At 54.2% G+C, this 24,591-nt stretch overlaps 1 protein-coding gene across 1 annotated transcript in view; it reads left to right on the top strand.

Moving 5' to 3' along the window:
* Cux2 (cut like homeobox 2) overlaps positions 1-24,591 on the top strand; it is a 191,819-nt gene that overhangs the window by 108,502 nt on the left and 58,726 nt on the right. Inside the window, exons 2-3 of the mRNA XM_015996833.3 lie at positions 13,527-13,640; positions 17,209-17,256. Coding sequence (XP_015852319.1) covers positions 17,221-17,256 — 36 coding nt within the window. The 5' untranslated portion in view covers positions 13,527-13,640; positions 17,209-17,220. The remainder of the gene's footprint in view (positions 1-13,526; positions 13,641-17,208; positions 17,257-24,591) is intronic.

Below are 24,591 nucleotides of genomic sequence, written 5' to 3'. Positions count from 1 at the left end.
GGTCAGTGGTTAAGAGCACTGGCTGTTCTTCCAGAGGTCCTGGGCTCAATTCCCAGCAACCATATGGTGGCTCACAAACATCTGTAATGGGATCTGATGCCCTCTTCTGGCCTGCAGGGATACATGCAGACGGAGTACTCATACTAAAAGATACATAAATAAACACGGTTTTTTAAAGGAAGGAAGAAGGAAGGAAGGAAGGAAGGAAGGAAGGAAGGAAGGAAGGAAGGAAGGAAGGAAGGAAGGAAGGAAGGAAGGGAAGGCCACTGAAGAGATGGCTGGTCCCCTAAAATCCTTTCTGCACAAGTCTCAAGAACCAAGTAAGGCCAGTCGGTGGTGGCACACGCCTTTAATCCCAGCACTCGGGAGGCAGAGCCAGGCAGATCTCTGTGAGTTCGAGGCCAACCTGGTCTACAAAGCGAGATCTAGGACAGGCCCCAAAACTACACAGAGAAACCCTGTCTCGAAACAACAACAACAACAAAAAAGAACCAAGTAAAAAGCCAGGTGTCGTGGCTCATCAAGTTCACATCTGTCATCGGTGACAGGAGGGGTCAGGCAGGGATGGGCTGGCACTCTCTGAGAGCCTAGCCAGCTGCTGAGCTCTGGGTTCAGGGCGAGAGCCTGTCTCAAAACAAAACATACCAAGGTATGTGCATTCCGGAGGAAGGACATCCAAGGTTGGCCTCTGCCCTCTGCCGTACATATAACACGTGCGCACGCACGTGTACACACACATACACAGACATGCACGCACACATGCACATATGCACACATACATACTATCTAAACCTAAACTCTTTGCCTCCTCCTCCCCTGCCTGTTCCCTTGCTCAAAAATGGCTTAACCAATTTGGATTATTTTTAGAAAGATGCCTGGCATGTTGGCTGACAACCTGCATCCTAAGTTTCCACCTGGTGGGAAAAGACAATTTCTAGACCTAGGACAGGGGATGGGGTGGGGGTGGGGGTGGGATGAGGGGACACAAAACACTGCTTTAGACTAGGAGCCACCTGGAATGACCCCTCTGGTCCCCAAATGCCTCCAGAAGAGCCAAGAGTTGAAGGGCAGGGATGGAATTCCTTCTTAGAACTGCCCCCAGCATCGCGGGATGCGCTCAGCACCCAGAGTTGAGGCAGGAGGACCACCTGAACCCCGTTCCAACACTCTGCAACCCCGAGCCCAGAAGCACCTCCTCTGTGATACAGGAATGCTAGAGACAGAGACCTACGAGTGTGACTGTAATGTCCACTATCATCACACAGCACAGCGTGGGCCTGGACAAGGAGAGGTCTAGAGAGAAATCTTGTACGAGCTTTTGAGAACCTGAGTCGATTGCTGAGCGAAGCTGGCCCTCCCTTTTGGCTTCTTGTGAGCTGTTTTGAACAGCTTTCTTGAGGTGTAACTTAGGTGAAACCGACCTACTATGTGCACACTGTGAAACCGACCTACTATGTGCTGAGAGCCTGATGTGTCTGGGTATTTATGGAGTTGCAAGGCCTTTATGATATGGGCCTAGAACATTACCATCACCCAAAAGGCCTTTTGCATCAAATTTTGATCCCTTCTGATCCAGCCCAGCCTGGCCCAGCTGCAGGCTCCTTCCTGCCTTGAAGGATTGGCCTTTCCCAGCCACGGAACCAGGGAGGGGGCTCCAGCCTTCAGTCCGGCCCCGAGCACCACGCTACCAAGGTTTACCCTGTTGTTGCATCCATGGCCGCTTTGCCCTTTTTCTGTTGCGGAATGACGTCTCAGTGTGTGGAGAGACCACATTATCCATCATTCATGTGTCTGTCTGTGTGTCAGTGTGGCCCACAGAGTGTGCTGGATCCCTTGGAGCTGCAGTTACAGGCTGTTGTGAGTGACCATATGGATGCTGGAAACGGAACTCTGTTCCTTTGCAAGAGGAGCAGGCTCTCTTAATCACCTAGCCGTCTCTCCAGCCCCGGGGCTCAGGTTTCCAAGACCCACCTTGGCAGAGGGGAATTCTGCTTTCCGTGGCTCACCAAAGGAAGGATGAGGGATGAGGGCTGGGAGGGAAGGGACAGCAGAGAGAGGCTGTGCTCTGAGACCCACGCGTGGGGTGCCTACTGTGCTTGGGAAAGGCTTCCTTCTTATCCCGTCATTATCTCGTCCCCCAGGTCTGGATAAAGGGTGTCTGGCTTCACAGCTGAGCAAAATTCCCAGGCCCAAACCGCCAGGATGGACCACATGCCTGTTCGGGCTGTTTGGAGTCCGCCTGGTTTCATCCCGTTCATCCAGAAACTTCTCTCCCTCTTTTCTTCTCTCACGTTAAAACTCCGGAGTCAGAGAGTCCTGACGGACGTACTCATTCGTTTTCTTATATCTGTGCGGGGGTGGGGGGGTGGGGGGGTGGGGGGGGTGTTGTGGTCTTCAAATCGTCTCTTCCATATTCTTCACGCGTGGACCCGTGTGTGACCGTGTGTGGAGTGTGACTTCCCGTGTCTTCAGCTATTGCTCTCTCCCTGACACTAGAGCCTCACACTTCAGCTGGGCGGGCCGGCCAGCAGCCCGCCACCACCCCTGCCTGACTCCACCCTGCCAGGTGCCTGCTACTGTGCCTGACTTTTATGGGGGTGTGGGGGTGTGCAATTATTACACCTGTACTTTGTCAGTGAGGGCTGCTGCTTTGTGGGCATGGATTACGAGAATCTGCTTTAGATTTAAGTGAGGGGGGCGGTTCACACCTGGGAGTCCCGCCCCTCCCCCGGGGGATGCCGGGAAGAGGTTGTAGGCAGCAGGAATTGTAGGTGCAAATGTCCTAGGGTAGGAAAGGGGACTGGCCCTGTGGGAGAACTTGCGGTTGGAGAATCCGAGAGAAGAGGGGGGTCTCCATAACGTCAGAGCCATGAGCAGTGACCCAATGAACCCTAGAGTGGAATCTGATGTAGCCTGAGGCCGTGGAAAGTGGGTGAATTTTAAGCTGGAGAGAACCGGCAAGATTGAGGTCTGAGCAGCTAGCTCCGTCTGCCACACGAGGGTGCGTGCCAAGAGAGGAGGCAGCGGTCTGGAAATAGCCCTCGCTGTGGGGTAGCAGCTTGGACAGAGGTGGTGGTTTCTGGCGTCTTGGGAGTAGTTAAGAGAGTGACTGGGTTCCTCTGTTCCTGGTATCCTCCTGTGGAGCTGAGGAAGCGGGGACTCGGGAGCAGTGACTTGCTTGAGATCAACTGGCCGGAAGGCAGGTGGGATTTGAACCCAGGTCTGCCATCCCATGGTCCTGCCCTGTTCTCCAGGACAACCTCTGGGACCTAACCTGACCCCAGACTCCATCTCTCCAGTTAAAGTGACATCTACCCAGCATTTGCCCCATTTCACAGACAGGGGAAACTGAGGCTCAGGCAGCTGGAGGAGCTGGAGACGGGATTCGACTCCATCCACACTCCCAAGCCTCTGCCTTAAACTGTACTGGATCATGAGTCTGCCCTGTCACCCTGGACTAGCCAGGCTGGGTGGAGGCCTTGGTCTCCTGACCCAACTCTCAAAGGTGTTCTTAGTCCCTATGGTTCTGTTCGGACTCTGGGTCTGGGTCTGGGTCTCCCATGATCAAGTGTCTGTGAACTGTCTGTCACCATACATCTTGGTGTTTGTCTGGAGAGGGACAGAAAGAGACGCAGACAGACAGACATACACAGACACACACACAATATAGGAGATGGAAGAAACCCAGGGCCTTGGGCAGAGGGGGCTGCCTGTGCAAATGTCCTGGGGCAGAATAGATCAATGGCTACCACAGTCTCCATCTTGCTGTCTGGTGTTGGAGGCGGGGGGGGGGGGCCTGCATATTTGTGTCTTGTGGGCCTATTTCCTTTTCTGTGTGTATCTATATATCTATCGTGTTTCATAAGAGTCTCCGTGTGCATGTATGTGTCTGCATGTGCCTTTGTCTGTGTGGGTTTATCTGTCTGTGTGTCTGTCCATGTCCGTGTGTCCCCATACTCATAGGGAGTTTTCCCTGTAGACTATCCTTGGGTGCTGGTCACTGTCTGTCTCTAGTTCTTTGGTGCCAGCCACCATCTCTAGCTGTCTCCTCCTGGGGAGGAGAGGGTGCTGGGCCAGACAGGTCATGTGACCAGGTCCTTTCACCTCACTTGGCTACCAGTCGGAAATCCTCGGGTGACCCTACAGCTCCTTTCAATCTGGGCCTGCCTGGTGGAGGTGCCAGCATGCCGGTAAATGTCTCCCAACCCTAAGGGGGCCGGTGTCTGTCCTGTGGAAGGATATAACCCAGTCAGAGTGCCGGCCTCCAGGCTCGGGGCCTCCTAAGACTGGAGGTGGGGCACCCATTGGTCCTCAGCCTCTCTCTTCTTCCTCGTCTTCAAAATGGTCAGTGGGCAGGGGAACCACTTAATAAGATGCAGTGAAACATTTGTGTCTCCCCTCCCGCCAACGAGGCTCTCACGGGTGTCCGTACGTGGCTTCTCCGCCGACTTGGGAAGGAGTTTCCTCTGTGGCGTCCCTGCTCCGCATCCTCACTGAGCCTCGGGGGATAGACTGGGAAAGCACGGTGGGCCAGGCACTTGGCAAAGTCAGCACCGAATCAGTGCAAAGAGGCCGTGAGGGTCCCAGGCACTGCCACACCCTCGCCCGGCTCCAAGGGACATCGACCAAAGGTCTGTCCATCTCCTGCCTGGTCCTTACCCACCCTGCCTCACAGGGCAGGGGCATAAGGGCACCTCTGTTTTCCCAGCCTCCTAGCTCCTTGTCTCATAGAACAAGCAGCACCTCCGTGGCCTATCAGCCTTCGATTTCTCCCTGGCTTTCTGCCCCAGTCCCTGAAGCCCCTCCCGTACATTCCCAGCAGCTTGGGCTTCTAGCCTCCATCTCAGGCCTTGGAGCCATCTACCTACCCAGGAAGCCCCTGTCCCCTGCCCACTGCCCTTGGAGCTACAGGAGGCCCTTGGGACCCCCACCTCACTCAGGGAAAGTGCTTGGGGAGCCTTCTTTCCCGGCCGGCATCACGCGCATTGTCGTGTTGCCTTGGTTGGTCTGCAGACACGAGAGCCTCTCTGGAGGCTTCCATCGCATCCCCGGTCTTTCCTCCTGCCCTCGGCCTCGAAGCAGGAGCTAATCAGAGAATGACTGGAGGGAAAGAGGTCACAAGTGCACAAGCGTCCCGGATGATGCGGTGATGTGTAGAGGGGCCGGCCAGTGCCAAGCCCTCTTTGGCCTGCCCCTCACTGAGAATTTGGGCCAGTGACATGATCTCGAGGAAACTCCTTTTCCCTGGCTGCGACAACACGTATTAGGAACACAGACCTCTTGGCAGATGGGGTGGTGAGGCATGGAAAGTACCCTTTCACGAGGAACATCCATTCCCACGAGGGATGCAGGGCCACCATTGGAAGCCCAGGCCAGTGTCCAGAGCATTCGTGATGAGTGAATGAATGGGGTAAGCGAATGAATGAGACTAATGAACAAATGGATGAACGGGTAAGCGAATGTCTGAGTGAACAAAGGCATCAGTGAATGAAAGGTAACTGAATGAATGAGTGAGTGAATGAATGAATGATTGTTTGCTGCTGTGACCTCCCCCAGCTCTTCCTTTGACAGAGGAAGGGACAGGGTTGCCCAGCCAGCTCACCCCCATACCTGCCCGGAGCCAAGTGAGAGGCATCACCAGCCCCTTCCTGGATGCCCTCAGAGTGGGACTCTGTTCCCCCTGATGCCCGGGGGTGGGGTGCTTCCGCAGGGCTGCCTGGGAACAGCAAGCAGTAATCAAGGCAGGAGGATGCCATCGGATGTGCTGGTGCCAGGTGATTAGGTGTTTGATTGGCGCCCTCCCTCCAGGCCAGCCACCTCCGGGTCCTGCAGTGGCAGGAGCAGGCTGCTTTCCTGAATGATACCTGGGGAGGGGTGTCTGTGGTTCTAAGGGGAGCAACTGCTGAGGGTGGGGGTGTGGCCAAGTCCAGGGGTGCAGTCCAGTCCGGAGGGTCCCCCTTTCCTTTCTCTCTTTACTCGGACATGCATTCACTCAGCAAGTAGCGAGCGCCTCATGTGCCTTGGGCATTCAGGGCGCAGTAGCGATCCGAGCCAACCATCTTGTCCCTGTGGTAGACGCTGGAGGATTCTGGGTGCAGAAAAAGGTTGTAAATGGTCAGAGAGATAACCACCTGAATGTGTGGATGGTGAGGGGCGTGCAGAGATAAAGCAGAGTCCCCTCTACTATTCTAAGGAGGAGGTGAGGTAGGTTTTTGTGAGAGCTGAGACTCCAAGAAGGTGACAGGGACCCCCATAGGCCTTCTGGAAAAAAAAAAAAAAAACCAGCATTGCAGGCTGATGACCAGCAACTACAGAGGGCCCAAGGCAGAATTGTGCTTGACATCCTCAGGAGCCAGGCAGGAGCCCATGTGACCAGAGCAGTGAGCCAGGGGAGGGTTTAGAACAGGGAAAGGCACAGCATGTGTGTGTGTGTGTGTGTGTGTGTGTGTGTGTGTGTGTGTGTGTGTGTGTGTGTGTCGGGGAGGGGGAGGTGATGGCCCTGTGGCTACCAGATGGGGAAGGGATGGGGCAGAGGACAGTGGGAGCCAACTGGGGACACTTGAGGGAGCAGAACCAGAAAAAAAAAGTGGATAAAAATTGTTTTGTCGAGCTGACAAGACTTGCCAGTTTGTCCCAGGTAGCACAAAGGACATGCTGGTGCAGGTGACCTCACCCACTTCCAGAATCTCTGGTCTGGCAGTGGCCTCCACCCAAATATTAACCTTGACCCCAGGTACCCTATGATTCCAGAGCACCCAATAATTCCCAGGTTGCAGTGCTCATATGTTTCTGACACCTCTCAGAGATAAAGGGTTGTCCACCAGTCTGCTGGCAAGATACGACTTCTGTCCCCCAGCCAGCTAGCATCATGTGACTTCCTGTCCATCAACCAGCTAGCAAGACCATGACTTCCTGTCCATCAACCAGCTAGCAAGACCATGACTTCCTGTCCATCAACCAGCTAGCATCATGTGACTTCCTATCCATCAACCAGCTAGCAAGACCATGATTTCCTATCTACCAACCAGCTAGCATCACGTGACTTCCTGTCTATCCCCCCTCCCCCACATGCACACACCCAAGTGTCATCTTGGGGTTTCCTGAGACTGCGAGCCAGTGCTTTTCTGGACTTCTGGAAGCCAGAGCTGTGGCAGCTGATGCAGGACTCAAGAGGCTCCCATGGTCTTCACTCCCTGTATGACCAGGTGTGCCACATGGGCAGGACCTGGGCCTGTCATTGACAAACATAGTTGTTGAGTGAATGAGTGAGTGAGTGGAGGATGGCGAACAGTTGACTAGATGGATAAACGGAAGATGGGTAGAAAGACTGAGGGATACATGATGGTGGATGCATGGGTGGATGGGTGGAAAGATGGATCTATGAATGATGAAGGATGGATGGATCTGTGGGTGGACAGCTGACTGGATGGATGAGTAGATGATAGATGGGTGGAAATAAAAGAATGATAGAGACTAGATGGGTGAATGGATGGACAGTGGATGGGTGGATGGACAGTTGACTAGATGGGTAGATGGATGGATGGACAGTTGACTGCATGGATGGATGAGTGGACAGTTGACTGCATAGATGGATGGATGTTGGCTAGGAAGGTAGATGGATGTCTAGGTAGGTGGATGATAGATGGAGGGTAGGTGGGTAGATGGATGCGCAGAAGGATGGATAGGTAGATGATAGATGTGTTATGGATGGATGGACAGATGAATGATGGGTAGATGCTGGATAGGTAGAGAGATGGAAGGCTAAGTAGGTGGATGATAGATGGTGACTAGATTATGGATGATGGATGCATGGACAGGTGGGTTGACAGATAGATGGACAGACAGTTCAGAGTAGGGCTCCCCTCGTCAGTACTTGAAGCATCTCCCCCAAAACAGCCGCCTAGAAGAAAGAACCATCGGACACGCAGCTTTGTCTCCACATAGGTCCCGTGTGTCAGTGTGCATCTGCATCACAAGACAGTTCATTCACTCCCTCAACACATGTTCCCGGAAATCCCCTGCCCTCTCAACACTGAGGACCAGGTGACCTGAGCTGGTTAGGGTGGACCCTCTGCCTGACAGCGGTTACAGCAGGCCAGTCGCTACGAGGGCAGCGGGCAGCGTGCATTCCTCAGTTTACACCCAGGCTCATTCAGGGTTTGGTTTGGTCTCATTCAGAACTGTCTGTCACCTGCACTGCTGGAATGCAGTGAGGACAGCCTGGCTCAGAACGCTTCTCACAGGCTCCGCCCTTCGCCCCGGCCCCAGATAATTGGCCCAATACATCTTGGCGCTGGAAATTTACATACAGCACAGGAAGTGATGGATGGCTCCAGTAAGCCAGTCTGTCTCAGCCGGGCGCAGCTATCCATCTCAGTGGGCTGCGAGGCCATCTGTCTTTCCGTCTCCTTGCTGGTGGCAGGCCAGCGTGTGCCCTCCATCCTGGGTCATCCAAGGCTCCTCTGCGAGCAACACTCCGCTCTCTGAGCAGCCCCCCTCCCCAAGGCTTGCTCTTCCTTTAGTGTTCCTGGACCCACGGACTTCCCCTGGGACTCCATGGACCTGTCACGCAGAGTGGACCTTCTTCTGTCCCAAAGATTAACTGATGGTTGCTGTTGTAGGGCACATCTCGAGCTTAAGCCGCTGACAGGTCGGCTGCAGATATTTTTTGAATGCTCCTTATACACCAGGCATTTTATAAGCACTGATGTGCAGGCCCGGTCAGTTATCTGAGGTCACCTCCCAAACTCCCTAACCTTCCGTTGGAAGACAGTGACACTGGGTAATTTTATCATATGGCCCCAGCAGTTTTATGTCACCTGGTTTGAGACATGGTCTCTCACTGAACCTGGAGTTCTTTGATTGGCTAGACAAGCTGGCCATGAGCTCCCAGGATTCACCTGTCTCTAGCTCTTTACTGGCCGCGGGAGTTCTGAACTCAGGTCGTGTGTGTGTGTGTGTGTGTGTGTGTGTGTGTGTGTGTGTGTGTGTGTGTGTTGTGGCAAGCATTCTATCCACCAAGCCATCTTTCCGGGACCAGTTAGTGAACTAAGAGGGGTGTTGTTATTTAAAAACCCGGGACAGGCAAGCTATGATGCCAAGCTTAGAATAACTGTCACTTTTAGTAGCTCCTGAGGCTGGGGTGAGTGTGTGTGTGTGTGGGGGGGGGAGGGTCAGAAACACAAACGTTCTGAGTCTTAAGCTGGTGTAAAATAAAGATTGTTGAGTGTAGTGTTGAATTTAAAAGTTATGCATGCTTTGATCCAAAGGAACATACTAAATCAGACATGGTTGACATACCCATGTGATTAAATACTTGGGAGGGAGACTGAGGCAGGAGGATCCAGAGTTTGAGACCAGCCTGGCCTACATAGTAGCAACCTGTCTTTAAAAAAAAATCTCGAACCAGAGGTAACCCCAGGTGTTCATTTGAAGATAAATAGAAATCAGACCAGCTGTGGGATCGCACACCTGTAATCCAAGCACCAAGGATGGTTCAAGGCCAGCCTGGGCTACATAGTGAGCGTAGTGTGTTTGAGGTCAGCCTGGGCTATATATGTATAAAATAAAGATAATTCAAGTGGAATAGCATTGTGGTCAAAGTTATGCCGAGGGACACGTTTCTGACCTTGAGCCCACAAGGTTGGTGGCGGCTCATGTGTTCTGAGGCCCTGGAGGTCCCAGGGCTGAGGTGACAGGACCATCCCAGAGCCGGGGCCCACACCAGGCAGTGGGGGAGCATGGGGAAGCATAGACCAGCCGCAGAGACCCTGATGCAGCTCCAGCCCAGCTTCCCCTCTCCCTCCCTGCTTGCTGGCTCGGGCCTCAGCTGCATCTATCATCTGCTCCCAGCTCATTAAAATTATCTCTTTTTAGTTGCAAATGGGCTGTTTATGAGGATCATTACTTGAATGGTCTGCACAGGGCTCCGGGCTGTCTGTCTGCTGCTGATGGCTAGTTAGGTTAATCGCATGTGTCTCCTCCCTGCCTGGGTCCTGCCCAAAGTCTGGGACTGTGCAGATCATGGCTGGGGCTGGACAGGACAGTCTGGTGCTTGCTGAAGTGTGTCTGGTGCAGTCGCTTGCCGGACACCCTCGCTGGCCGGGCACAGGGTGTCTTTGAAGCCAGGCTTGAGAATGAGGCTGGCTTATGTTTCTGAGACTAGTTCTTCTGTTCCCTTGAAATAAATATAGTTCCGTGGGATTTTCTAAGTGCGTTTATTTTAAAAGCCCGTTGTCAAGTCCATCTCTTGGTTTGTTGATTTTCAAGTGGCCCTTCGTTCAAAGTACAAGGGGACCCGTTTTAATGTCTCTGCTTGGCACCCTGTCCGGTGTGTGTGTGTGTGTGTGTGTGTGTGTGTGTGTGTGTGTGTGTGTGTGTGATATTTTTACTGACCTGTGAAAACCTAGGACATTTGGATCTAGCAGGGTATATTCTCTGTACCCCTGGTGTGTCTAAGGAGGAGATGAATATCAGCCAGTGGTTTATTGAATTCCTGGCAGGGCGCGTTATGATCTTGAATTATTTAAAACAATCCCCCCCCCAAACACCCTCAGCTGGTAGAGAAAGGGAGCCGAGAGCAGCTGAAAAGCAAGGCACGAAAAATTTGCCTTCAGGACCCACCAAGGAGTTACCCCCACCTCAGTTATTAGGACAGTCTGCAGTTCACCTCCTAGCCCCTGCCTGAGACCTCTCAAGACATGTTACTGTGTTCATCACATAGGGTGTTGTACATTAGGAGCCTATTGTGGTGCCTGGGACACACAAGCACTCACTAAATGGTAGTTACAACTGTTGCATTTATTATTACCGTGGCCATTGTCGCTTGCATATTTACTGTAGAAATGCTGCAAGCATTCGAGGTTGAAGGATGAGCGTCAACTGAGGCAGAGTTGAGGGGAGCATGGTCCGCGTCGTCTGTGATGGCATCTGCTCCTTCAGGACTGGGCAGGAGAGCTGGGCTTCCAGTGGTCCAGGTCTGGGAGCTACTGATGTCCCCTGGCTGGCCTGGCCGTGCTTTGTGCTGATGCAGGCGGCAGACACCCAGCCGGTCGGATCTGCACCCACCAGCAACCAGGATGTACGGACGGAGGGAGGGGAGGGCCCTGAGGTAGACAGACTGGCAGCTGGATGTCCCCTGCATGGCTGTTTCCTGTATAACCTGTGTTAGGTGTGTGTTTGTGTGTGTGTGTGTGTGTGTGTGTGTGTGTGTGTGTGTTGCATTCTTGTACGTATGCTCGCATGTGTGTGATCATACGTATGTGTCTTCCAGTTGCTCCCCACTTTGTTTAGAGATACATAGCCTCTCACTGAACCCCAAGCTTACACATTTGGATAGTCTGGCTTGGATAAGGACTCTCCATCTCCATCTCCAAAGGAGTGGATTTACCAACAGGCCACCATGCCTGCCTAGCTATTAGGTGGGTGCTAATGAGCTGAACTCCAATCATCGTGCTTGTACAGCAATCCCTTTATCTACTGAGCAATCCCTCCAGCCCCTGGTTGAAGAATTAGGCATCCAGCTCCAAGCACCGATACCAATAGCGGCTGTGTGAAGAGGTGCAGGGTCCCCAATATAGGAACTTAAAACCGCAAGGGTATCAGTGCAGCACATCCATGATCCCAGCAGCACTTTGGAGACTGGGCTCCAAAATGTATAAATAAGTGCTCATAAGTCTCACAGTATAAGATACAGAACAATCCAGAACCCAGTGGTGCACCCCAAGTTCCCTTCTGTGTCCTGCGGCAGTGCAAAAAATACCCCCAGGGGACCTTAACATTTTACTTCTTTCTCCCCCTGCCAAGGGGGGGCCTCATCCTCCTGGCCATACCAACTGTGGGAATATATATATATATCACTCCATTCCTCACCCAGCTCAAAATTCCTCACGGCTTTCGGGCTGGTAGCCCCCCAGGCAGCCCTGGCCGGTGCTAATATGGGAATATGTTTCAGCACCTTGGAGAGCATCACCGTCCTCACCCAGGTTTTAAGCAGAGACTGTTGGTGCTCCCCTCACCCCGAGCCAGTCTTGTGATTTTTTTTTCTCCAAAAGTTCGCTGTTCTTTTCTAGAAATAGACATTACTTCTTGAATTGCGCCCCCCCCCAAAGAGCTCCAGGACCCAGAGGCTGTCCTCACAGGTTTGGGGGACCAGGTCTGTGGCACTATGGTAAATTGCCACCGAGCAGGCGTTTCAGATACCAGTCAGCTTTTACAAAAGCTCTGCAGTGGGTTAACAGTACTTTTATTTCATTATCTAACAGTGAAAGGGTTTCATTGTGTGTGCAAGACGAATGTGTATTAGCGGTGACAAATGGGGTCTTTCAGCACGCCGCCGCACTTCGTCATACATATGCTGGATTAAAGAGTTCGCCCTGGAAATGCGCTCCCCGCATCTGCGTGCGCGTTTTTTAATAAATCTGATTGCAGGAATTTATTGCACCACCGGATTTAGGAAATTATGGGGCTTGATTGCTGCAAATATAAACGGGTGATGTATGCAGGAAGGTTCATCGAGTTATCGTCCAGGAAAAAAAAAAAAAAAAGGCCATCTCAAGTCAGTGTGCCAGCAGTTGCAAGCCACATAAACAGAGCGTTCCTTGAATTATGCAAATGAGTCATGACAACGCCTGGTGAATTGTACTCCTCCTGTGAAAGCCCCTGCGACAAGCAAAGGAAGCTTCGGGAGAAGCAATCAGGCACATACATGCCAGCAGCAGGCCCCCGTCCATGATGCATGCCCCTCCCCTTCATCCCCGCCCCCTCCATCCCTGGTCTCATGTGTCCAAACCCGGGGTCTGATTCCTGAGTGCACACACTCAAGCCCGGCTCCCCTCCCCTCCCTCCCTCCCTCCTCCTGCCCCCATCTGTTTCTTTCTAGTCGGCCCGGCGAGGGTTCTGGGAACCTTTGGTGATTTACCGTGGGGGTACACACAAGGTCAGCGTGCTTCTCTTCGGCACCTTCATTTTTCCAAAATCTACTGGAATTAAAAAGCCATCTATATCCTAAAGAGGCGAATTTATGAGCCTTCGAGGGGGAGAAGCCGCGGTTGGAGCGGTGCCCGCCGCTGATGTATGGAAGCTGTCGGGCCCGCACGCTCGCACGGGGGAAGAGCGCCCATACAATATGCCGCGCGCCGCTATTTTGACACGCTTCGGAGATGTTTTCTTCAGGCGCTGACAGGCTTATGCCATCACTCCCTGGAAATCCAAGAGGTGGGGCTGGGGTGGGGAGAGATGTGGGGGAGGTTCAAAAACCTCCGTCGAACTTGGTCTGGCCCGGCAAAAAACGAAAAGCCCACGCTGTCCTGGAGGTCTTTTCGTTTGTTTGTTTGTTTGTTTGTTTGAGCCCAAATTTTTTTCCGGGGGGTGGGGCGGAATTTTTTTCATTCATGCCAGGAGTCGGTATCTAGCCTTTTCTCAGCCCTGTGAGTTATTAAAAACTTGTGCCGAGTGCTGCGTTTACAGGAATTCAGAAGCAAAGAGAAGAGAACAAATCTCCTCTCTCTCTCTCTCTCTCATTCCAGAAGGAGCTTAATCCCATCGCCTCGAAGGAGCTGTCTGTACCACAGGAGGAAGGCGAGCATTCTCCTAAACGCTTAATTGAACTCCGCCGGGAATTTAAGAAAAATGTGCCAGAGGTAGAGTGTGTGCCTGCCGCCTCAGCGTTGACTCAGAAGGGACGCTCTGTTCAAACAGTGCTGTGGAAACTGTAGACATAAGTGACTAGCAAGAAAAGAAGCTAATTAGCCACCAAGATAAATCGGAGCCCTGGCCCATCGACGGCCTTCACGTTGTGGGGGGGGGGGGCCCTTAGCGCACTGACTGGAGTTGGGGGCACCCACGTGCCTCCACCCAGATCGCTCTTACTCAGGATGCCAGGCAGCTCAAATCTGCAGTCAATCCAAGTCCTGATCTTGGGTGGAATGGTTGGCATTGGATGGCTAAGACAGTTGATCCTGAAGTCTGGATCGTCTTCTGCCTGCCCGTGGGCCTGGAGGACATAGCTAAGGCTCTGAAACCCGCCCCCCACTGTCAGTCAATGCACCTGCCCCTCCCCTCCCCCATGGAAGTTCCAGAACTCAGTCTTGGTCCAGGGATAGCAATGGCCAGGCAATGGAATGCCCACTCCCTCTCCCCTAAGGAGAAGACTGGCCCAGACATGTGTCTGTTCTTCTCTGAGGTGGAATGTGAGAATTTTATTTTCCCTCTGCGATCGGGACCCCTGTTGCTTCTCAAATTTAAAAAAAAAATTATAGATAATTTAAGCCAGGCAGTGGTAGAGCACCACCTTTAATCCCAGCACTGGGGAGGCAGAGGCAGGAGGATCTCTGTGAGTTCGAGGCCAGCCTGCTCTACAGAGCAAGATCCAGGACAGCCGGGGCTGTTACACAGGGAAACCCTGTCTCGACAAACAAAGAAACAAACAAATACCATAAAATTTAAAAAGGGACGAGAATAAACAGCATAATGGAGCCCCTTGGACCCTGTGTCGGTTTGAGAGGGCCGAGATACCCTCCGAGAATGTGGGTGACAGACCCGGGGCCAGGCCTGAGCTCCAGCCAGCAGCGGCTGCTTCTGCCTGACATTGTCCCAGCTTAACTGCTGGGGTGTGCTGGACCATGGGAGGCGGGTGGGGGCTGGCAGCTGTCCTGAGAACATGGCGGGGGTGGGGGGGGGATTCCAGGGCCTCCCGTGGCTCTTGAGGCGCCGAGCCTCACACCTGAAGCTGTAGAATCCCCCCAGGATGTCATGAGCAACTGCGGTTCTTCAGGGCGAGTTTTGGGGTGAGGGTCCAGCTAGAGTTTGTTTCTGGGGTAAATCTAGAAAGCTGCGTGAGAAGGTGTGTGCAAGAAAGAGGCAGACGCCTCAGACTCAACTCTCTCTTGCTGTCACGGCTTCCACAAGCACAAGTGAGGTCTTTTCGAGACAGGGTCACACGTAGCTCAGGCTGACCCGCAACTCCTCCTACAGTTGAGAATTGACCTTGAACTTCTGGTCGCGCTCTCTCCATCTCCCAAGTGCTGGCTTACAGGTGTGCGCTATTACACCCCGTTTATGTGACACTGGGGGCGGGAACGGGGGGGGGGGGGCGGCGGGTCATGCATGCATGCTGGGAAAGAACTCTGCAAACTGAGCCATATCCCCAGCACGGCCCTTCTCTTTTAAACACCATACATAGCACGGTCTATAAACGGAGTTATCTCCCCACATCGAGAAGCAGAGCTGAATCCCTTGTAGGTCTTCACAGCCCCACACACCTCTCTCTGGCCCTCTCAGACTGCCTGTCCCATCCTCTCTCCCCTGGCATAGTAAACTCAACCTGAACCATCGCTTCACGCGGGAGCGCTCAGGTGAGGAGGGAAATCCAGGCCAGGTTTTCAGCCTGCGAGTTTGACTTACATAATTTTCAATGCTACATAATTATGCAATTACATAATTAGAAGGGATAAATTTCCACTCCTATTATAGTCATGGTTCTGGAAACTCTCGTGTTGGGAGCTCATCCCTCCTGATGGGAGAGTCGTGATAACTTTATTTAAGAGCATCCTCTGGGGGGTCCAGTCCACCTACTGCATGTGGCCTGCCTGGCTTCCCCCAGGACTTACACATCCATTGGCCCAGCACCCACCCACTTCCCCATCTCATGACTCTCAGATGTGAGCCCCTAAACTCATTTGAATATGGGGTCGTGAGAATGAGCAGAGCCTATACGAGACGTCTTGTGACTTGGGCTCAAATTCCAACTGTATCACATCACCTTGCCATGTCACCTTGAGTAGACCAGCACCCGTGGGTCTCGGTGGCCCCTTTATAAAATCAGGGGCCTTTTGGTCTGAAGAGTTCCCCATGCTTCCTCTGAGGCTGTCGGAGCCACCCGGCTGCCTGAGTCTCAGCCGTAGTCCTCAGTGCCAGCCCCTCTAGTCAGCGCTGTGGTCCATGGCCACCCTCTCCTGGGGGCTTCCTGCTTCTGTGCATCTAGGCCTGAGACTGTGACCGTGAACCTCCTGGGTCTGCTGTCACTCTGCCTGGCAACCCAGCTCCTGAAAGCCACGGGCACCGTCTGTGCGTCCCCTAAAAGCCCACCTTACATCCCGGCAGCAGCCACAATGGGAAGCCCCAGAGACAGAAGTCAGTGTGGAGGGGTAGCTGGGACCAGAACAGGGACCTTGTCCAGGGGGAGAAATGGGGTGTGTCCCCATGGTTATGGGGTTTCTCCATCACCTCCAGCCCTCCTCCTCCTCCTCCGGCTTCCCTCCCACGTCTTTACACCTCCCACAGGGCTTTGACCGATTGTGGCAGGAGGAAAGATCCCCAGTGGATCCCTGAGGGACCCACAGGCTTCAGGGTTAGCACCTTGGGACACTCATCTCTGCTGAGTGCTGGAGGGGGGGCTCCAGAGACCACCCCTTGGGTCTGAGGAAATTGGGACATCTAGGTGACTAGAGCTGAGCCTGTGTGCTCACAGCATTAGTGAAGCCATTCATTGGTTTGTACATGGCGTCACAGGGCTGGGACCCAGCCACGTCCCTAGAAATCACTCCATGCTCCGGAGAGGAAGGACAGACATGAATAGCGACAACTTTTGGCGAGATGCAAGACGCACATTCCTGGGAGGTGGCTGTGTGGAAGAAGCAGCCCTGTGCCACACCTGGAAGGACAGAGGGACTTCCTGGGGGGCTTTTTCCACCTAGTGCTGAGAGTACAGAATCAGGGCCAGCTCTCCAGCCCCCATTCCCCGGAGCTAGGTTGCAGGACCAACCATACCACGCACAAGGATGTTATGAGTACTCTCACTGTCATATTCGGGAGGTTGAGGCAGGCGGTCATGAGTTCAAAGCAGCCTGGGCTACGTAGCAAGACCCCGTCTCAAAATGCTGAGAGCTGGGGGGCAGGGATGGAGCTCAGGGGTGGAGCATAGTATTCTCGGCTCCATCCCCAGGACCACCGAGAAGAAAGCAGGTGTGCATTTAGGAAAATATCCATCCTGCCTCTCTCTCCAGAATGCCTAATGGTGTGATGTTAAAGGCTCTAAAAAGTACTTCAGGGACAGACCCTGTGTGTGTGTGTGTGTGTGTGTGTGTGTGTGTGTGTGTGTGTGTGTGTGTCCCTTAAAAAGCCACAGTCCGGGTGAGAACGATGGTGAGGGGTGCTGGGTGGGCTCGGGGGTGCCTGCCCTGTGGTGGACCCTCCGTCGTCTCTTTTCAGGGAATCAGAGAGATGGTGGCTCCCGTGCTGAAGAGTTTCCAAGCCGAGGTAAGAGCTGGTGGCAACGCGCTTGGGGAGGTGGGGGTGACTTGCACTGGGCTTCCCTGCCCCAGGGTGAAATCTGAGGTCTGAGGTAGGTGAGCCCCTGCTTCCCCGCTCAGGCATCCTTGCCGATAAGGCTCAGGGGCCATCGCCCTCGCTGCACATCTCCCTCTCACCTACCTGAGAAGATGCTGGGGTCATGCTGGGCCGGGGAGGGGAGCCCATCTCTAACGCCCCATGAGCAAGGGCTCCCCCCTGAGCTCAGGTGGACCCAGAAGACCCTCCCCCAGCCCCTGAGATGGAGGGGAGGGCCCGGGCTCATTCCCCCACTCCTCAGAGCCATCTGTCCCTCAGGACCAGATAAGCACGTAGGCTGCCGCATGTACAGGAATGTTGGTGTGGGCAGGGTTTCTCCAGATGCCTGAGCCTCCATTTCCCTCTCTGTCCCATGGGATAAAGGGACTTCTGGTCCTCCTGTGTTGTTTTGGATATGGTTAGGAAAGGGGCGGGCACGCTCTCTGAGTGTCACGGGAACGTAGCTGGGGCTGGAACCCTGCCTCCACCACTGACTGGCTGTGTGACCTTAGGTGAGTTTCTTGGCCTCTCTGTGCCCGTGTCCTCCTCTGTCAGATTAGTGATAATTTTCCCTCTTTCGTAAGATTGAGGCGGAGGGAGGAGCAAGGTAAATAATAAGGAAGTGTTCGGAACAGTGCCTTGGGTGTTGGAAGCCTTGGTGATAGCTGAGAGACGTGGGCACGCCTATGATCCCCCCCCTCGCGCTTGGGAAGGTGGAGGCTGTCCTAGGCTGTGTGTGGAGAGCCGATGCCTCCCCCTTCACAGTAGAAGAAAGACTTGGACGTTAGAAGTGATGAGAAGACCCGAGGCTCAGCCTCATGGATGGCGGGGCTTGAAGTTTCAGCCCCCGCTCCTTCAGCTGTGTGGCCCCGGGGAGGTTCTCCCGAGACCTCCCGGAACCTCAACTCTCCTGTGATGCACAAAGCCAAGCCTACAAATCCGATGGAGGAGGAGGCTGCTGGGCAGCCACAGCTGGGAGCCTGGTACACAGGTGGCATCCTGAAGGACAGGAAGGAGAGAAATTTGGATGGGAGTTGACCAAGCTGGGAGCTGGTTTCCCAGTGGTCCGGTGTGCGGACAGATGTGCTGAGGGACCTCTCCGGCCACACACCCACCGGATTTATCTTGACTATGTTCTCCATCCCCTGCCTTCCTCGTGATCGCTGCGCTGAACTGCCATGGCTGCAGGTCCCGCTTCACCCCTGTGCGGAGAGAAGCGGCCACAGAACCTAATCAGGTTAGGTCCATTCCTGCCTTCCAGCCCAGGCGCCTTGAGTGTGTCCAGAGTTGGGGGTCCCCTCACCTTGAATCCTTTTTCCTGCCTGGGGGAGGTGTGGTGGGGAGGAAGTGGACTCAGCCCCGCTGTGAATTAAGGCTTCCTAGATTGCTCAAGGGACAATTTAGGACCCCCCCGCCTCACCTCCCCCGGAAAACAAAAGCCAGCCAGGCAAAGCGGTTCCCGGGAACCAGCTTGAAATGGCCGAAGTTTGAAAATCCTTGAACAGAGAAAGGGAGCTCGCCCGAAAGCCCCACTAATTATAAAAGTTGCCTTTATGAAAGATAATTCAAAGCAATAATTTAGCAAACATAATCAAGCCACACAGATGGGGCTGCTGATGGATGGATTGCAACATGCAATTAGCGGCTCTCACAGTTACATGTCATTAACCCTCCACGCACAAAAATTATTTTCTCATTATTAGTTGAAAAGGTAAAATTAAGCTGACTAGACACTAAAGGAACAAACCACAATTAATTACCTTCATTTATTACAGTCATTATCTTAGAGTTATTTTTGCTTGGAGACAGAGAGATGCAAACATCTAAATTAAAAGTTTTGCTTTTGTTAAATTTGAGGGGAGCCGGGTCCAACCGATGGCATGCACCCGCTTGCCCCCTAGACCTCAGGGCCCCACCGGCGGCGGCGGCGGCGGGCCTCTCGCTCCCAGCTTCCTCTTTGCGGGGTGGCCTGTGGGATGTCACGAGCCCTCTTGACTGCTCTGGAACAGAGACGGTCACCTGAGCCTAATGGGAGCACAGCAGTGTGGGGATCGGCCCTGTGATGGACGTGTGTGACTTCGGCGAGTGACTTCCTGTGTCTGTGCCACATAGGGACAACTCCTTGGGATTCTGAGAGCCAGGTGGCAGGATGCACCTCAGCCTGCAGCCAGCAATGTCCTCCTCCTCTGCCTCCTCCTCCTCTCCCTCCTCCTCCCAGGTATGGAGGGAACTCATGTGACCTCCACCTCCCAGCAGGTACCGGGAGACAATTCACATGGCTGCCTGAGTCCTTACAGTCATTTATCATTCGGCAAACACTTAGCGGGCCTAGGAAGATGGGAAAGTGGCGTGGGAATACATGGATCCGGGTTCGAGCCCTAGAACCCACATTTAAAAAAGAAAAAAAAAAAAAAAAAAAAAAAAAACCTGAAAAGCTAGTTGTGGTGACTTGCCCTTGTAGCCCCAGTGCTGAGGAGGTAGAGACAGATCGAGATCTCGGGCTCACTGGCTAGCCAGCCTGGCCTGCTTGGTGAGAGACCCTGTCAAAAGAATCAAGGTAGGCAGCAGCTGAGGAACGGCATTCCAAGTTGTTCTCTGGGTCTGCATGCACAGGTGTACACACACACACACACACACACACACACACAGGCTCTCACACACATGTAGTAGATACCTGCAGCATGTCAAAAGCAGTCTGATGTCACCCTCGGGAGGGCTACCAGTCATCACCTCTGCCCCTCTTGGCGTGGTGGTTTTTGTAATACACTCAAGGACTTCCCAGGGAAGATGAACCACCCTCCCACGTGGTCCTCTGCAAATGTCCTCGGATGGTGCAGTCTCTGTGTCAGGCTCCCATGAGGCTGGAGAGGGCTCGGAGCTGTCCCTACCCCTGGGGAAGTCCTGCCACCATGTTCAATGATGGGGAAGATGTCCCGAGCCCAAGGGGACCTGGGGTGCGCTCCCTGAACTTTTGTGAGACTTGATAGTCGTGTCCCAGTGATGGCCACAGCCATTCATCTTGTCTCTTATCTGTCTGCGTGTGTCCTTGAGTATCCCCATCAAGCCATGACATCTGTGTCTCTTTGGACCTGGGCCAGCTGTCACAAGAGCCCAAGGTGGCCCTTAACCTGCCCGGTGGTTCCACCGCCTGGCATGTCCTGCTTGCTGGCTGGCACACTTCCCTGCTGGAAGACACCAGGTCACAGAGAGGCAAGGCCAGGAGCCGATGGCTGAGCTGGGTTAACTCCAGACCCGGCTCCACTGCCTGTGACCTCCTAAGAAGAGCCCAGGCGTGCTACCAAACCATGAGCGATTGTGCTGAGGGGTGGTTTAGGAGCGTGGTTACTCCGAAGATAAAAAGAGTACACCCCGCATTTGCAGAGAGCCTCCCTCTCTCTTCCCCTCCCTTCTCCCTGCCCATCCCCACCCAGCTCCTTGGGTGGAGTTGATTCTTGTTAGAGTGACCGCGTCTACAGGTCCCTCTATGTGTGGAACCACAAGCGTTTCCCCCTGGCTCCAGAGAATGGTGGCAGGTGGCGGGGGCAGGCATGCAGATTCCGCTGCCCTCGGAGACCCCGGCAAGGGACACCGACTGTTGTGAAGTCTGGGACCTTCCCTTTGAGTGTCTTCTCATGGGCTCGAGGGCAGCTCTGAAACCCAGGTGGCTTAAGGGAGTGGGGAGCAGGCCCGATAGCCATCCTGGGGTGAGGGACAGATAGGTGGAAGCAGGGCCTGGGCCTTGCTGTCTCCACAGGTTGGTCACAGCACTCACCTAACAGACATGTCCGACCCTGGATCAGTCACTCTCTGAGCCGTCTGGGTAGTGACACTCAGCTGGCTGTGTGGATGTTGGCTACCCCCGGTGATAGATGCTATGTGTCATGATGTACCGTTTCCCATGGCTTCCTAGAAACTTCTCTGCAGACTTTGTCCAGGGAGACGGCCCCCGCAGTCCACCCTGGTATTCCCACGTGCAGGTAGCAAAGGTCGGGGACATCCCTTCCTCTGCTTGTATTTACAAGCTGCCGCTGTGGTGCCTGGACAGACCAGCAGGTGACAGGGAGTGAGCAAAGGCTAGACCCTCAGAGTGTACCTTCTAACGCGCTCACTGTGACCTAGAAAGCTCTTGTTGCCCCTTACCACGTGGCCAAGCATGGCACAGAGGGTAGGCGGTCACTCTCTCTCATAGATGGTACCTGTGGTGACTTTGTACTCTTTGTGTGTCTATTAGTTTGTTACAAGTGTCCCAATTGTGGAGGCTCTGGTTATCCCTAGTGGGGGGACTGGGGCTCAGAGAGGCGCTAACTGGTGTGTATCCAGGGTCCAAGTCTGGAATTGAGGCAGGGGAAGAACAGAGGGGACCTGAGTGTTGGGACCCAGGAGGCTGCACCGGCTTCTCTCACCCCGGATTAGATGGAGAATGCCCTGGAGGCAAAAATTCAAGGTCAGGGGCCCTTGACTGCTTAAACAGTCCTCCCCTCTGCCCTCAGAGGGCCCCAGCCTGGCTCCTCCTACCCCAGCCTGGCTCCTCCTACCCCAGCCTGGCTCCTCCTACCCCAGCCTGGCTCCTCCTACCCCAGCCTGGCTCCTCCTACTCCAGCCTGGCTCCTCCTACCCCAGCCTGGCTCCTCCTACCCCAGCCTGGCTCCTCCTACCCCAGCCTAGCTCCTCCTACCCCAGCCTGGCTCCTCCTACCCCAGCCTGGCTCCTCCTACCCCAGCCTAGCTCCTCCTACCCAGCCTGGCTCCTCCTACCCCAGCCTAGCTCCTCCTACTCCAGCCTGGCTCCTCCTACCCCAGCCTAGCTCCTCCTACCCCAGCCTGGCTCCTCCTACCCCAGCCTGGCTCCTCCAATCCCAGCCTGGCTCCTCCTACTCCAGCCTGCCTCCTCCTACCCCAGCCTGGCTCCTCCTACCCCAACATGGCTCCTCCTACCCCAGCCTGGCTCCTTCCTTCCTGGCAGCCTCTATTTCTTCTGCTAGGGTGCCCTTCCCTGCACCCTATGTATCTCACGGAAGTCAAGTCCAAGGTTCCCGGGAGCGGTGCAGCCACTGGACACTTAACCCAGCAAAGCGTGTGGCTCGTCTTTATACATCTCATGAGGATGAGGTGACGGGGGGGGGGGGGGGGGGGTGCTCAGGCCTTGGGACTGCCAGAATGTGTGTGGACCCTGACTATACGGGAGAACAAGGGAGACTATGGAGCAGAGGCGGGACCAGACCCGTCCTGCTTTTTAGGTGGACTCTGTGGGTGCCACTCAGGGGGCAACAGCCTCCCGACTTTAATGATAAAAGCAGAGACTGGGAGCTGCTGGCTCTCGTCTGTCTGTGGTCCAGGAAAAACTGGCCCCTGCCCATTGGGACCTCCCTCCCTCCTGTGAGGACGGGGTGGGGGTGGGGGGCAAGCCTGGGCTGTGGGGCAGGTTGGCAAGGAGTTTCATCCCAGCAGGGCTTTCTTCTCAGCTGTGTGGCCTTGAGCGACAATCCCTTAACTTCTCTGGGTCTCCGCCCTTCTCCGCTTCAAAAGATTTTTATTTACGTTTATTTGATTGTATGTGTGTGTGTGTGTGTGTGTGTGTGTGTGTATGCGTGAACGCATGCATGTATTCATGTGTGCACATGCATTACAGCACCTCTGTAAGGGATGATTTACCAGAGTCATTTCTCTCCTTCCGCCTTGTGGGTCCGGGAGATTCACCCACTGGTCTCTGCCTTAAATGATGAGCCGAATCATGGCTGCCCCGGTAGACTCATGGGGAGCCCGATGAGCTGATACTGATACAGGGAGAAAAGAGGGCGGAAGAGAGGCTGGCCGTGCCACACTCGTGCCTCCCACAAGTCCTGTGTGGGAGCCCCCACCCACCCATTCCTCTGATGAACTAACTGAGGTTCAGCCATGGCCTACAAGACCCGACTCAGGCGGGGACAGCAATCAGTAAGACCTCCATGGCTCAGGTGCAAGTCAGGCACAGCCCAGATCGAATGTACCCTTTCGTAGGTCTCAATCGGCTCAGAGAGGGCAAAGCGCTTGCCCAGGCCCACACAGCCCTCTGCCCGCAGCATTGAGGGTTGGAACCACAAGCCTCGGTGTGGAGAGCTAACACTGGGATCCTCAACATACGGGGGGAACCAAGAGTTGATGAGAAGACCAGGCTGGGGAGTCCTTAAGATACACTGGCAAGTGAGATTTTAATCTGGGGGCGACACTAAGTACCCGACAGACAGGAGTGTCACTTACAGCAGGAGTCGGGTGTGGGTGGCCCACGCCCTCCCCTCTCCCTGCCCACCCTCTCCGGTGGTGTCATCCTGAGGACCTTCCTGTCTCCCTGGCGGTCCTGCCAGCGGGAGGCGAGGCTCCCACTAACCCACACGTCCGTCCGGATCGGCTGTCGGCCCCCCGAAGCATCCTTGGGCTGTGATGCCGAGTTACAACCGAATTAAGAACCCTCAGCCGCCATCCTCTTTGATTCGCTCTCTCTGCCTTATCAAGTAAATTATTAATGCTCCTGCCCCCCAGTTAAGCAGATCCTTGCAGCCATTCCGGGTCCTTCTCATTAGAAATAACATCATCTAAAGAAGGGTATTGATTGATTTTTTTTTTCTCTTCTTAATCTTAGAATCATGGACGTGAACCACATATTTACATGGCATTCCCTTTAACTCGAATTCTTGTGCTTTATTTTTATATTATTGATCTTTTTTTGACACGAATTGCTTTTTGGCCTTGTGTGCATGTTGTAAGCTTTCCGCCGCTGCCGCCGCCGAAGGAACGGGCTGCGCCCAGCCACGAAGAGGAATGGCCCTGGCCGCGTGGCAGGAACATTCCCGCACATTTAACAGCAATTAGTCTACCCTGCTGCCCAGACGCTCATGTATGAAAATTTACAAGCCTTTTAATAGACTGAGCTCTGGGACCGGGCAGGCCTGGCGCCGGGCAGATGAGGCCACCGGGTGTGTGTCCATTGAGCTCCGTGCTAGGTCAGACGGGGGTGGGGCTGGTGGTGTGGAAACAGCTTGAAACATGGACCACTCACTCCAGCCCAGGCTGTGTGGCCCGGCACACAGTCACACCTTCAGCTGCTCAGCTGATGCTTTATCGCGTGCCTACTGTATGACAGGCATATAGAGCTAGGTGCTGCAGGCACCCGAGAGTTTCAGGTCCCTCCCACGCCTGGTGCCCAGGGATGGAGCAGAATGGGCATAAACCCAGGCTCATACAGCTCAGAGTTCGTGTGGTGGCCCTGCTTGTGGCCAGGTTCCTAAATGAA

This window comes from Peromyscus maniculatus, chromosome 23 (genome assembly GCF_049852395.1).
Source record: "Peromyscus maniculatus bairdii isolate BWxNUB_F1_BW_parent chromosome 23, HU_Pman_BW_mat_3.1, whole genome shotgun sequence".
NCBI classification, from domain to species: domain Eukaryota; kingdom Metazoa; phylum Chordata; class Mammalia; order Rodentia; family Cricetidae; genus Peromyscus; species Peromyscus maniculatus.
The sequence above is the reverse complement of the archived record's forward strand: the minus strand, read 5'-3'. Positions and strand labels throughout refer to the sequence as shown.